Here is a 14,737-nt window from a genome sequence, read left to right as displayed (position 1 = left end):
CCCTTTCTCCTAATACATAAACGGGAAGAAATGGCTACACATTTTTTCAAACCTGTATTTTGGCTTTACAGGCTGTGGTGGAATTTTCCTAACATAATACTTACCTGAAACAGTATATTAGTAAGCTGTGTTTGGCAAGTAATAGAGATCAGTTTGTAAATTTTGTTACTAAAACTCATGTTGTGCTTCTCCTTCCCTTTCCCCTCCCCCTTGCAACTAAAACACAGAACTTCTTCATAAAATTTTGGCAATTTAGTATTCTTGCTTTCAGTGCCTGAATTGAAGTATAAAACCGGGTAGTTTATGCAAAAGATGTGCTGTATGTGAAAAGAAAATCATAGTTTTAATCTGAACGTAGACCTCCACATTAGGCGAGCAGAACTTGAAAATGCCTGTCTGTTTCATTTCATGATTGTGAAAGGACGCTAGATGCTTTTTGGTTTAGGTGTAGATGCCTGATGTTGATCAAGTGAATTGATCCTGAGTTTTCTGAGCACTGCTTTTGGAACTTCAGCCTTCAGCTTTTTAAGGAATGATGTTTTGAATTTGTTTGGTTTTGTCAGATGAAATTAAAGAATCAGAACAAGGTTAGATGAGGTACCTAGCTAATAGGCTTCTGAATTCTTTATATTAATGAATTGAGATGACAGTGGGATTTGGCTAGAGGAGAGGAGGGTTGATTTTTGAACCAAACACCTCTATGATTAGGTTTTTCAAAAGTAGCTTCTATCTTCTATTAAGCTGTTGATTGCTTACAAGGAAACTTGAGGGAAATGGGTTTTATTCATTTGTCCGTCTGTTAAGAAAAAGGCTGGAGACAGCTTTACTGTTGACGCTTCCGTGGATAAGTATGGAGCCCCACCTTGAAAATGTGAGTGGTGAAATGAAGACAGTAAGCCAGTATGCTTGTAGGTCCAGTTAGTTTCTATAATATTAAGACATTTCATGGGGGGCTTCAGCGCTCCAGTGTGGGCTCTGAGGGTTGCATATTCCATCCCACCCTGTTATCCCTGAAGAGGAATGTGTTTAGCTTTCTCAAGAAATACACAATTTCTTACTACATACTTCCCATAGCAGGGGTGCTAATTGTTAGAAAAGGTAATGTCTGAATTATTCAGTAAATAATGGTAAATTGAAAGACAGTATTCTGTTCTTGATACTTCTGGAGATCATCTCCAGAAGTCACCATTGTGGTAGTTTTAATTCACGTGTGATGTTTAAATACTCCGTAGTCTGTAAAACATAATTACATCATCACTTCAGCAGTAACATGAAGTTGCATCCCTCAGTTAGAGTTGGAAAGTCACCAAAAGGATGGTCTATGATATACGAAAGATGTGGATTTTGGAGGCTGTCCATTGGTGTCCTGATGTCATCATCCTTCTCTTTGTTCAGAGCTTTAAATAAAAGGTCACCCCATTTTTTCCTTAATCAGTTTCCTCCTCCCTTCCGGATAATTAATGGCACTGGAGCAGATCTCTGTTATTGTATGGAGTGCGTTAGTGACTGGACTCTGAACGAGACCAGTAGTAACAGTAGTTGGCTAGTGGAAAAATTAAGAATAGACAACTTGCACATACTTCTTTCTATCCTAAATGTTTTTGCAGGTGTTTTAGAGCCAACCTGTGTTTTGCAGTGCTTACAATTCATGAATACTTAACCCCTGACACTGTCTTTATTTAGAAGAATGTCTTGCAACTTGTGCTGTGTAATGGTTTTATACTTAAGAGGACATTCAGAATCTTTTTTTTTTCCTTTTTTACTTTGAGCTTATTTTTAATAATCTAATGCTTAGTGAAAGACACTAAACAACTTAGAGCTTTTACAGATCATTCCCTGTATATGAAATGTCCCATTTTAATGTGGATTTTATGCATTTTTTTCATCTACTGTCTACTTTTTTCTTAGCCAATGACAGTAAGATTCCTAAGGCTACTTTCTCTTTAAGGACAGATTGCTTACATAAATAGTCCTTTACACCATCTCCTTGTTTTATAATATTATTTGTCTATTAGAAGATGGGATATAATCCTGAGAAATGTGTTTTCCTGATTATGCATGCCCTGTTACTATTTCAATTATGCAGATTCTTGATGCTGTGGAAATTTGTGCTTGATGACGCCAAGGCAGCTGCACGTTGTTAGCATTGTAGGCTGTCAGATGATCATGTGGGATTCTTGCAGCATGCAACATTCAATAGGATTGAAAAAGGGCTTTTGATGCAAGGCATAGCTTTCAGAATATATTTGTGCCTTTTAGTTAGCTGATATAAAATCATAATTTATTATCTTTAAATTTAAAATGCTGCCTCATTTTTCTTCTGGTTGGTTTCATTTTGGCTTCACTAGAAGATGCATCTGGTACATCCACGATTGAGGAGTTTATTAATGATACTGTCGTTCAGTTCACTTACTTTTTTTCCTTTTAGAGTCCTAGCTAGCCCACAGATTACATGATCACATGTTCATTCAGTCATTCATATAGAACACAAACCACCATGCATGATTTCTTCTTCTTTCTTTTTCCTCTCTGCCTTTTTTATTCCCTTTAAGTTGCTTTGTCATGTTCTCTTTTATCATCAAGCTTAGTCTTTGTCTTCCCCTCGCTGCTATTTGTTCTATATTTTCCCATGCTTGGTTACTGCAATATTATTTGATTAACGGGCTGTGATGATGATGAACCTGCACACTGGAGGAGCAGCTACTACAGTGGTGATGAAGGGATGTAATAATGGTCGCTATCCTCGGAATTCTCTCTACAGTGACTGCATAATAGAAGAAAAGGCAGTGGTCCTGCAGAAAAAAGACAATGAAGGATTTGGATTTGTGCTCAGAGGGGCAAAAGGTATGTGTTTCTGTGTGTGTTTGTGTGTGATGTGCACTGGCATGAAGAAATTTATACATCTCTGAATATAAGCAGGAATTATTCTTGGTGCACTTGGTTGCTAGACAACAGGATTCTCTGTATGCTGTACTACTTAGGCAGATTTTAGTGGCTTCTGTCTGAAGCAGTTTGCATTTTTACATAGGAGAAGCACTGTATAATTGTTTCAGGGGGAGAAAGTTCTGTCTGTATTTTTATTGTGTTAGTGTATGTAATATTTTGTCATTAATCTGTTTTGTTATGCAGTTTACCTAACTATGGGAAACCTGCTTTCCTTATAAAACCTGCTTCTTTATTTCAAATGTCAGCCTATTTAAATAGGTCTATGAATAGAAGTAGAAAAGAGAGTGATGTTTTGTTTAAAATAGGTGTGGATCTGCTGCAAGGTGACATTGGTGCAGTTTTAGTATGAAAATATGATCTTTTTTCGTGTCTTCAGAAGCTGCATGTATGTTGCATGGCCTGTAGTGTGCTCATTTTAAAAGCTGTTCATATGTTAAACTACATGTTACTTTTCTGTAGACTAAAATCTGTAACAACGGCATTCTTAAGAGTTAAAAAAAGCATTGTATTTAATGCTTTGCTTTTTAACTTTCAGTCCAGTTTGCTTCTTTTGTATTTTTTAAAAAAATACATTATGGTATGTCCCATCCCTTGCTCCCCCTCATTTTACATGGGTTCTCCCTTGGCTTGCTTCAGCATGAAAATTATTTCATATCTTCATTCCTGGGACATCATTTTTGTTCCCCACGTTCCCCACCCGTAAAAGCAGTGCCACCATAGATTTTCAGCGTTGTAAAAGCTTTTCTAGTTTTTGCTAAATAAAAATGTTTGGAGTACTACTAGGGAAGCCAACAGCCCTACCTTTTAGCGAAGCCATTGGCGTGAGTTGTCCGTGCATCAAGCGGAGGTTACTCCCCCTCAGTCAGACCACCAACTGTCCCCAGGTTTTCTCTGTAGCAGTGAGGGCACCTCAGGTGAAAGATCCCAGGGCTTCTCTGCTGGGAAGTGTGCGTGAGCGAGCGAGCTGTTTCAGGGCTGTGCCTCCTTTCCTAAAAAGTGATTGCTTTCATTATCTTCTTTGTAATATGCGTCTAAATCTAGAAGAAGAATTTGATCTTTTTCACCCTGTCCCCCCCTCAACCCCATCCCCTCAGTTAGGCCAGATGCTCTCTTCTGGCCACAGTTCGTTGTCGGTTGGACGTTTCCAGAGTTTTAAGCATTTTGCTAGGCATACAGAAGTGTTACTGGGACTAATACTGAATATCCTGGAATACTCAGGATCCAGCTCTTGCCTCATGCAGCTTGATGTGGTTTGTGTCAGTAAAGGAGCGTGTATTTTTCTCTCTGGACTGAAGACCTGTGGATTGCTGTGGCAGAGGGATCACACTCTCTTCCCAGCTTCTTCATGCCCTTGGAAGCAAGAGTCCTCTGACTTTTAGCACCCACCATTTTTTAACCAGGAATTTGAATGGCCATTAACAGGCCTTTAGTCAAGTGGTAAATGCGAGCACTCCATAACTTTCTTTTTTTCATGTGGTATTTATTTTTAAAGCTGACACACCAATTGAAGAATTCACCCCAACTCCAGCCTTTCCTGCTTTGCAGTACTTGGAATCTGTGGATGAAGGTGGAGTAGCATGGCAAGCTGGCCTGAGAACTGGAGACTTTTTGATCGAGGTAGGAGATCCTGAAATTTGATTCTCAGGTGGGGAAAGAACAATGCTCCCTTTGTAGAATTTACTTTGGAAAAGAGGGTATGCTTCTGAGCAGCAGGTTCGCTGGACTAACACCAAGAATGTCCTTCATTGTTAATCTATTTTTAAATCTCATGCAGCATTTAGGAAAGCAGTGAAAAAGAACGATGTTCACGTTGGCTGGGAATTTTCTATTTGTTCTTTTTGTCATTTGGGAGTACACTGTCAGAGAAATTCGGGAATTTTTATTCTTCTTTACATTATTGAATTGAAATTTGGATTAATGTCAATGTTTATGGTAGGCTATCAATCCTGTGGTCTTCTAAATATTTTTACAGTGTCATCAAAATTGATGACCTTTTATACAACTATTTCTAAAATCAGAAATATCAGTGGTCTACTGCTGTTTAGAAACCATGGAGAATAAAGTAAATTACGTTGGCTTGAGATTAAATATTTCCAACAGTGCAGTGTAAATACAATCATACAAAAAAGAAGCTATGAATGTTATTGCATTATAAATGAATTTATAAAAAGGCTACATTTAAATAATCTCTTCATTCCAAAACTGTCTTAACATTTTATATTTCGGAGGAATTTGGGTTGGCATTTTAGGTTTGTTGAAATAGTTGGAACTTTTTCGTGTTACTGGGTGGTTTGCAACAAAATCACAATTTGGGATTTTCTTGCCGTTTTTCCCACAACCTTTTCATGACCAGCAAACCAACAAAGTTATGCTGTGATTCTGTGAAACTAAGTATTTGAAAAGAGGTCTTTCAGGATAAAATTACCAAGTCTCGTCTGTAAGATTATTTTATTTTATTTTATTTTGGTTTATTTTGGTTTGGTGGGGTTTTTTTTTGGCTTGGTTTATTTTGGTTTCGTTTTTTTTTAATTATTATATGGTTTTGTTGTTTTATTTTTTCTTCTTCAGGTGCTTAGGTGTTTTGTTAAAGTATTTACTGGTGCTACAACATTTATTTCTGCAGAGCTGGTCTTTACATTTGGGAGAGGATATCATATGCAGCTTTTATTTCTTGTGTGCATTGAACTCCCATGGTGATTGAATTTAAATAGTTGCACTGCTTCTTCACATTGTAGCAATGAAAGAACAGGATTTGCAGACTTCTAAAGTAAATAGGTGTGCATTTTTATGTGTGCCTTCAAAGCACATTTTTTTTTTATGGTTGGTTTACTTGAGAACAAGCATTTAAGAAACTGTAAAACAATAGCTTACAGACTGTACTGAATGTAATCTGAGCCAGGATGCTTCCAAAACTATGGATATCGACATTAGGTGGGGTTTCTTAAACAATGCTTTTTTTTTTTTTTTTTAGAAGTTGATTTCTTGTTAGGCTTTTAATCTATAGAAAGTATGAATAGCGTGTACTGGCTGATTTCACAGATAGATTTGATGGTGAATAATGTGTCATTTAATGGGGAGGATTCCAGAATTATAACTGTGCATATGGATTTTTTTAAGAGCTCTGAAAGGATGCAAAGAGTCTGGGATAACTGACCCTGCACAAAGCTTTACTGGTTTTCTGGCAAATGAAAGAAGAGTTATAATTAAATGTCCAGTCAATTTGCTCCCAGCCTTAGCTGAGAAGAGCAGTTAAATATGCACATGCATTGCTGAATCAGGACATTAATCCATACTATACACAGTCCAGCTTATTCGTAAGTAATTCTGGAAGAAGCAGTTGTTACATGCAAATTAAATGCATTTCTCTGTAGTTTATGTTCATCGGGGTTATTCTGCTTTGAATTTTGCAACTTAATTAAGAGGATATGGTAAACCTGAGAAACCACAACTTTGCTGTTGTGGAAGACTTGGGTTTTTTTTTGTTGGAGAAAGTCGGGGGTGGGTTTTTTTATGTTTTATGAACTACATGTGCAGTGCATCATACTCTCCAGCTATAGAAAGCCATCTTTGAAGATATTTTCATTGATGCAAAAGATACTACTGTTGAAATATAACTGACTGGTCCACCTGCCCTTCTAGGAATGCCAAGCTACTTTATTTCTTGCGTTAAACTGAGAAGAGTTAAATATACTATACATTCCAGCAAGTGGTTGTCCTAGCTGGTGTAGTCAGTCAGTCTTACTGTTAAATGGTTTCTCTCATGACTCTGAAGTTTATGCTGCGGTGTGTAAGTGCCACCTCAACCATTTGTAAGTAATAGAATGCATTTATCATAAACGTCACATGAATAATAAAAGAGTTAATGGGCAACTAGGATCCTAATTAGTCCCATTTATAAGGCTTGCAGCAAACGACAGCCTTTAGGGAAGCGAGAGTCCAGGTTGGCAGGGGGGCAGAATGCAAGGAAGAGCAGATGTTTTGCTCTTGCTTGAGGAGGTTGAGTGGCTTGGGGTCACGGAAATAAAGGGAACCTTTTCCCTTGCTCCTCACTATGGAAAGACAGGTTTGACATGTTGATAGATCCTTTTCTTGGAAGCAGGAGAGATCATGAGGATAGGTGAAAAGAAGGCATCATTTTTTCACGTGTAATTATGGTCTCTGGATCTTCTGAAGGGGGTAGAACTTAAAAAACAGCTGGTGAGCATACTGAAGTAGCTCAGTGTTGAAGATGATGCACGTGGAGCAGAACAAATAAAAGGTCTATGCAGACAATTTGTCTTGCTTCAGCAGGTAAACAGAATCGGTGTTAGCTGGAACAGGGCTGGCATAGTTTCATTGGACCGAGTTTTTATCAAGTTTGCAGTTTTTCTGAAAAGCCACATGATGCTGATTTGTCCAACCCCTGCAATTAATTTTAACATGAGACTTCAGAGATTAACGTCAAACTGCCTGTGGAAATAGTGTTCACAGATTCTTCTTTGAAATTTCCAACAATGTATGTTTTTTCTCCTTGCTTCAGACACATTAATATTTTTCGTAATACATATTATAATGTGTGTAGTGACTTTTCTGGGCAGAGCATAAATAAAATGTATCAGAAAAGTGCATGAGTGGTTTTAGAGCTGAAACAGTTAGCTAGATACAGCTGTCATTATATGTGGATTATCATAAGCAGTTCCACAGCTGCCGATTCATGTGAATTTTTTTTTTTCTTAGCATTGATAAACAACCAGAAATGGAGCATGTTTATGACTTGGTTGTTGTAACTGAAAGAGGTTGTATAGCTTGCACTATTTTCTATTTTTCACATTTTTGGTTGATGTTTTCTTGAATCTTGGTATCTGCCCAATTTTAAAAGTCAAAAGTAAAGCAACATGTTAGTACCAGTGCTATCCAACCTAAAAATTATGGTTTACAGTAGAAGGGGATTTAAAAAGATGCAGCCATCATTAATGTATGCAACAATTCTAAAGGCACTGCAGGCCATTTTTAATTCATCAGGGTGACTGGATTTCTATAGTACACCTGTTCAAGCTTGTAAATGCTTGATCAGAAAAAATCGAACCATGAGCGGGTTTGAGTTGTTACTTGAAATGTTTGCAAGAAAGCAATGTACTAGCTCTGAATCTAAATCTCTTTTTTATGTATAATTTTTACGTGCCTAACCCTTCCTCAGTTTTGTTTAGTGTCGTAGTCAAACTGAGCATAAATAGAGGAACCATTGAATACTACTGTTCAGAGTGCTGCCTTAAAACATGACTTGAAGAATTTCTGGGGTTTTGGGTTGTTTTCTTTTGAGATTTGCTTTGATGATGTATTCAACTATAAACATGTTTAAATAAAGAGATCCATTAAAGTGGAAGAGGTCTTTTAACATAGAACAGTCTTTTGTAGTTTTGGTTTTTTGGGTTTTTTTTTTAGTAGGATATAAGCTAAATTAAAACCCAGTGGCGTAATAACTATTTGTTATTGTGGTACCCCTGAATGTACAGGTGTTTTCAGGTGCTGCATGATGTGACCTGTAGGGATTTTTCATGTACCACAAAGCATATCTCATATCAAACCACAATGTTATAATATCAGTACTTAGAAAGGGAAACTAATTCTGCAATACTTCACCAGAATAATGCATTTGTTCTCTAAATGAGGCATTGCAGTTTGCACTATTATGTCATAAAATCATGTATTTTACCAGATATATCAAAATGTGATTGTTTTCTGAATAGGATGGCTGCTTATTTACATTCCAGTTAAAATGTAAACCAGTATTTCTTTATCCTCAAGGGCTTATAGAATTTACTAGTACAAACTTTAAGTAGTGATAGGTGGAAAACAGACATAATTTATTACAGACAGCATTATCTTATCTTTTTATTAGATAAAGGTCTCTGGCCTCTCTATGTAGCAAGTAGCAATAAGCCTTTAGGGAGACATTTTAAATATCTGGAATATTTCTATTTTAAAAATGCACACATGAGTAACTTCACATTTATGTTTAGCAATAGGTTAGATTTTTTGTTTTATTCCAGTAAACACTTTATACAAACTTCAAAACTGACCTGGAAAGCAAGATTTTAACTTTATTGTTGTAACTTAGATTACAGTCATTATGAATGTTTTTGGCAAGCATAACAATGTTATGTCTTAATTTTGTATTCAATGTCTGGATGAATTAGTGGTTTTACAAGGCCATCTGTTACTGGTTTAAATCCTTTTAGCCATAGAGAAACCTTCCCATCCTTAGGTAATCTTCATTAATTAACGCGTGGCTGATTTTTCTCTTATTGCTACTGTGAACTTGGCTAGCTGTTGCCACCAGATATAAATCTGATTTTTTTTTTTTCCCAGGGAGCTACATGGGGATCATATTTTTTTCTCTTTTGGAAAGAAACAGGATTTGTTAGCGTCTTTGTAATAACATGGATTATCCCAATGTAATTTTTTCAGGTTGTTTTCTGAAAGTTTTCTTCATGTCCTTCCATAAGTGTGGATGCCAGCTCAAAGCAGTACTTAGTATGAGCCACCCTAATACTGGGTGTAGGAGGAAGAAAGAAACAACAACAATATTATTACCTTTTTGGATGCTGTTTTACTTCTCATGCTTAGGCCTTTTGGTGGACCGCCAAATGGTCCAGCTTAGTTCACTGTCTTGCATGAGGGGTTTTTTGTTCCCAGTTTGGCTGTGCCCATGCAGCGAGCCTCCTCTTTTCCGTGGTAAGGAGGAGAATGGCCAGGCTCATCATGGCACACTCTGAACTCGTCCTTTCCTAGACAGCATCTAGGTCAGGTTTTGGTGCTACCATCTTTTTAATGATGAGAGATTTACCAAAATAGTAAGAGTACTGCAGCGTTTCAGCACATCTAGATATATATAAAATATATACTGAAAGTTATTGTGTATATGTACATGGTTATCGTAAGGGTAGCCGGGCTTTGACTAACCTGAGGTACAAGTCTCAGTCGGAGGTACAGCAGATCTCACACATCTAGACTGGGCACCAGTATTTTTAAATCTATTTAATGGATACTTGTTTAATTCAACCAATTCTTAGAGGAAAAAGATAATTTCTCTTTCCTTGTCAGTCATCATCCTCTTGGTGATATCTGTAAATAATATTAAGTGCAAGCGTACCCCTAAGACGACTTAAAACGAAAGCTGTCAGAGCCCAGAGGAAACTTTCTTCCTGTTTCAGTTTTGGAATTCTTATGCTTAAGCGTAACTGCAGATGTGTGGGAGAAGGGGGACAATGGAAAATGTATAAAATATCAACTCAGTGCTGAACATTCAGGTGTATCTGCGCAGTCTCTAACCAAGTGGATTAATTTTTCACTTGATAAAAATATCTTTCTTTCTTTCCACTTAAAGTCAGAGAGTGAAGGTTTTCTGCTTTTTTGGTTTGGTTTTTTTTTCCTTAAATTATGTTTTGATTGGGTGAGGGCAGCTAGATGAAAATACTGTTCCTTCGAAGTGTTTTGGATCTACACAAAAGCACTGTAGAAAAATGACAACTGTTTTGGATTGTTCTTATTATCTGTTTAAATGTACCCTCTAACCTGTAGGAATCCAAATGTGCTTAGTGTGATCATAAAAAAGATGGACCAATCTTGTTTAATTCTAAAAAAACATTAATAAGGCTGTTACCATTTCAGCATAGCTGGAACTGGGCAGACAAAAGGAGTTTGGTTCTTACAAGAGCTGTTATTCATGCCTAAGCAAATAATACGCTTTTAAATAAGACTGAAAAGCAGACAAAAATGAAATCACGTTGCTGTTGTCAGACATACAAAACCAGACTCTGCGCAGAGCTGGGGAGCGTTTTTATTTAGCCTTGATTGTACATGAGGTGTGTACTGGGCTTGTAATCCCAAGGGGCAAGATGGTGGTGACTTCTCTGATTTCCTAGAAATGCAACAAGAACCGATTCGATACCGAGAACTGATTTTTGTGCTTCTTTGAGAGGAGGATTTGAAAGGAATTCTGGTGATAATGGCAGCAAGTCGGAGCTAGCTCTGTGTCCATTCAGTTCTCCATTATCAATTTTAAGGCATTTTGACCTAGATGCCACAGTATTTTTAAGAGAAGTTTGCTAACAGTTCTATTCTGAGGGACTCTGACGAAGCTCATGGGACTGTGTGTGGAGTGTGCAGCTATCCATAGGGAGCTTTTTGACTTGTGAATATGAAACCAAATATTTCCCTGACTTCCTGCTACAAAATCCCCTAAAAATAGCAAATTTGTTTAAAAATATTATAAATAGCCAGTTCTTGGCCACCTAGAAGCTGTCCAGTGACATCTAGCCATCTTGGCCATAGGGTGTTTCACATAAAGCACAGTCATGGAAAGTCTTCACTCACAAATGTCTGTCTGTCCTCCATTAAAAATAATACAAGAATAATATAACTCTTCCATTTCTACCTCTTATTTGTTAAGGTTAGGTATTAACGCTAATAACACCATATAAATAAATGCCATTTTTAAGGTATAGTTTGGAGATTTCCAGGAGACATATATTAAAATTAATTTCTCTGAAGCCTGTTGGCTTTTTTTAGTCTCTTGATACTATGGAAACCTGGTTGCTGGAGTGGAGCTCTATGAAAAACTGTACTTGTTCGTGGTATTTTAGGGGAGAAAATACAATTTCTTAAAATTGCAGGATGTTGCTACAAACCTGCAAAATTGCAGGTGAAGGAAAACACATGCGTTGTTTTAAATAGTGGAGAATCAACGGACAAATTCTATTGCTGAGTACTGACTGTGGTAGAACTAATTTAATTTTCTTTCTTTTTTACTTTTCCTTTTTTTTTTTTTGAGAAGTCTAAGCATCATTGTAACGTGGAGTTGCATATGTGTGCATGGTATTTTTATTTATTTATTGCCAGTTTTCTTATTATTATTCTGAGACTGGCAATCAATTTGTGTGATGCTGAAATGCTAAATTCACCTGCTAGTTTTGTTTCACGAACCACAGGTCTGTCCAGGGGTTAAAGGGAAGTTGTTTGGCATCTGATAATCACATTCTTTATCAGCAGTAACCTACATTCTCTTCCTACCCGTTCCTCCTCCCCACCCAGAATTCTTAGATTTTTGAAGAAATAACTTCATTCGCAGTCACAAACTATGCAAATAGGTCTTTGCTATCATCTCCATCTGAAAAAGCAAATGAAAACTCTAGAACCCAACACATATTTTATTAATTTTGTTTTCTTGTAGATTTTCCTGAAAATTATAATCTTTTAACCTGTGGTGTGAAATGGGGTTCCTAAACTGCTTTAGATGTTTCAGAGAGGTTAGATAAATCACTTCATGTTGGTATACAGAACAGGCTCCCCACTGCTTTTGTGTGGGTGCTGGGAACTGCAGAAACACTCTTGATTTAGGGAAATTCTGTACTTTGGAATCTGATCTAGCAGAAGCTCTGCATTTGTTTAATTATTACTTCTTTTACATTCAATTTCTATGTGTCCTTCTTAGAAGAGTAGCTATGGGTTCAGATTTAATCCATTAATTACTTACAAAAGCAGGACACATCCTTCTCTATCCATTTTCTCATCCTGCTATTGCTGTAGGTATAAGAAAAATTGACAAACTTCTAACCTACCTCTCAGTCTAATTTGTGTCCCTACACAGTATTAGGGTATGTACGAACAGTATAGGGGTCTCTCTTCTGTAACAGAAAATAGAAGTGATCAAAACAAGGGCACACAAGGCAACATAGTTTGACAGGTGATCTAGTGAAGAGCTTGCTGCTTCTAAAAGGTGGGAGCGTTTGGTGTGGAGGTATGCTAAGCTTGATCCGAGTAAACAGGCAGTCAGCTCCCGGAGAGCCGCTCTGCTCCTCTGAGGTTACGGTACAACTGTGCGGGAGACCAGCGAGAGAGAAGGTAAGGGCAGAAGGTGGTTTTCTGAGGAATCCCTGCCTTGTTGTGTTCTGCCACATTCAGTGCATTTCCTGCAGACTGTGGCACTCAGCAAATTTATCTGATAAGGAAATTGAAATATACTGTAAATCAGTGCAATTAGAAACAACATTTTCTATCCTATTGTAACACTGATAGGAATCTTTCCAGAGACTCTTGTGTATGACAATAGAGAATAATAATCCTTTATCTCTAATACATTTTTGCTTCATCTATTCTGGCAGTAATTTGTGGAGCTGAATTTCTCGTTCTCCTCACCTTGTAGTGCAAAGTTTTCAGTTCTTAAAAAACATTATTTCTCTGTGGTGAGAATTTTGCCACTTAGTTTTCAAAATAGGAACTCCTGGATAGTTTTCCTGGCGAGTGGTAACTGGATGAGGAGCTGGATGTGGTGGGATTTGAAGGTCTCTGAAGGCTTTGCTGATCAGAGAGCTGAAAATTGTCCTAGCAAATGCATCGAAGGTTTAATGGAGTTTTTCAACTCCATTAAATACTCCAATGGGTAAATAGGGTGATAGGATAAAAGTAGGTAGCTAAACGTATCTTTATTTGCTGATGAAGGGAAAATTTAATAGCATGTATGTGCATAAAGAAGTAGTCATGGAAGAGTTTGTTTACAGCATGAAACAAAAAGGGTAAATTCTGAACAAATATCCTGGTTGTTTATATACTCACTGGAATAATAAAGAGAGAATCATGACAATCCTAGGAAGAGTAAGTCATAGCAGAGGTAAACTTCACCATGAAATACCCATGATTTACTAGTTCAATAGTTGGTAGAGAATTAACAGAAAAGCTTTTTTATAAAGACTCAGCTTGGAGTTGCACTGATGTCATAACAAAATGTAACCTTTCATATATTTGATGCCATTTGATGCCGGCCTATATGCTGATATAGGTGAAGATATGTGTGAAACTCCTTCTTCATATTCCCAGAAGCAGGTCTGTGAGGCAGATAGCAAAGTCCTGAATTAACTATGTTGTATTTTCTTTTAAATAAATTGCAGAATCAATTTTTTTTCTCTTATTCACAATATAAAACTATCTAGTATTTTTATTACAAGGCTTTCTTTTAGGGTTGTTCTTGTAACAGGCTTCGAACAACTGTTACTGCTTTTAATGGAATCAACCTGTGGCTTAGCTTTTCAGCATTGGATACATTTGTGCAAGGCAGAAGTCATTGTTGACAGACTTGTTAAGTTGTTAAGGGTGCATTTGGTGTATTTATTTACATTGATGGTTATATTATAACTCACTTTAACCGCTAAATTAAAGCAAGAACTGTTTTTAAATTACCAGCAAAACATACATTGCAAACATTTTCTTAAAGTTTATTAGCTTTTTATACCTAAATATACTTTATTGACTGTGCCTATTATGTAGCTGGCTTTTACAAAAAACGTACAGATGGAAAATTTAATTTAAGATGGACAAGACAAGGGGTTACAGGTTTAAATTGAAAGTGGGGAGGTTTAGATTGGATATCAGGAAAAAGTTCTTCCCGGAGAGGGTGGGGAGCAGTGGGACAGGTTGCCCAGAGAAGCTGTGGATGCCCCATCCCTGGAAGTGTCCAAGGCCAGGTTGGATGAGGCTTGGAGCAACCCGGTCTGGTGGAAGGTGTCCCTGCCCACGGCAGGGGGGTTGGAACTGGATGGTCTTTAAGGTCCCTTCCAACCCAAACCATCCTGTGATTCTATGATCATTTCATGCTAGAAGTGTTTACTAAATAAGCATCAGAGATGTTGTTTGTTTGTTTTTCCAAAGATGATGTGTTGAAGGTCATCTGTTCTATTCCTGAAGAAATAGAAGCGATCTATTAGAAGACATTTTGCTCTGAGATGAAGTGAACCAGAATGGCCATTACTTAGCCAAA

The 14,737-nt window shown here is 37.2% G+C and overlaps 1 protein-coding gene across 2 annotated transcripts; it reads left to right on the top strand.

Annotated features, from left to right (window-relative positions):
- The first annotated feature begins 2,090 nt into the window (after positions 1-2,090).
- LOC104515656 (SH3 and multiple ankyrin repeat domains protein 2-like) lies at positions 2,091-4,599 on the top strand. Of its 2 annotated transcripts, XM_010159714.1 has the most exons (3): positions 2,091-2,360; positions 2,762-2,844; positions 4,439-4,599. In XM_010159714.1, the coding sequence occupies exons 1-3, from the start codon at positions 2,302-2,304 to the stop codon at positions 4,582-4,584; spliced, it is 288 nt and encodes a 95-aa protein (XP_010158016.1). In that variant the 5' UTR covers positions 2,091-2,301; the 3' UTR covers positions 4,585-4,599. The 2 variants fall into 2 exon arrangements, with proteins under 2 accessions (XP_010158016.1, XP_010158015.1); XM_010159713.1 differs by having other exon boundaries at positions 2,091-2,844.
- The last annotated feature ends 10,138 nt before the right edge of the window (positions 4,600-14,737 follow it).

This window comes from Eurypyga helias, unplaced genomic scaffold (assembly GCF_000690775.1).
Source record: "Eurypyga helias isolate BGI_N326 unplaced genomic scaffold, ASM69077v1 scaffold14819, whole genome shotgun sequence".
NCBI classification, from domain to species: Eukaryota; Metazoa; Chordata; class Aves; order Eurypygiformes; family Eurypygidae; genus Eurypyga; species Eurypyga helias.
This window is presented reverse-complemented; position numbering and strand designations above follow the sequence as displayed.

What these genes read in the sequence shown, in the direction of transcription:
- LOC104515656 (XM_010159713.1), top strand. Translation starts at nt 2,670, where the DNA reads ATGATGATGAACCTGCACACTGGAGGAGCAGCTACTACAGTGGTGATG. An exon ending in TGTGCTCAGAGGGGCAAAAG is followed by an intron (nt 2,845 to 4,438) that starts GTATGTGTTTCT and finishes TTATTTTTAAAG; the next exon opens with CTGACACACCAATTGAAGAA.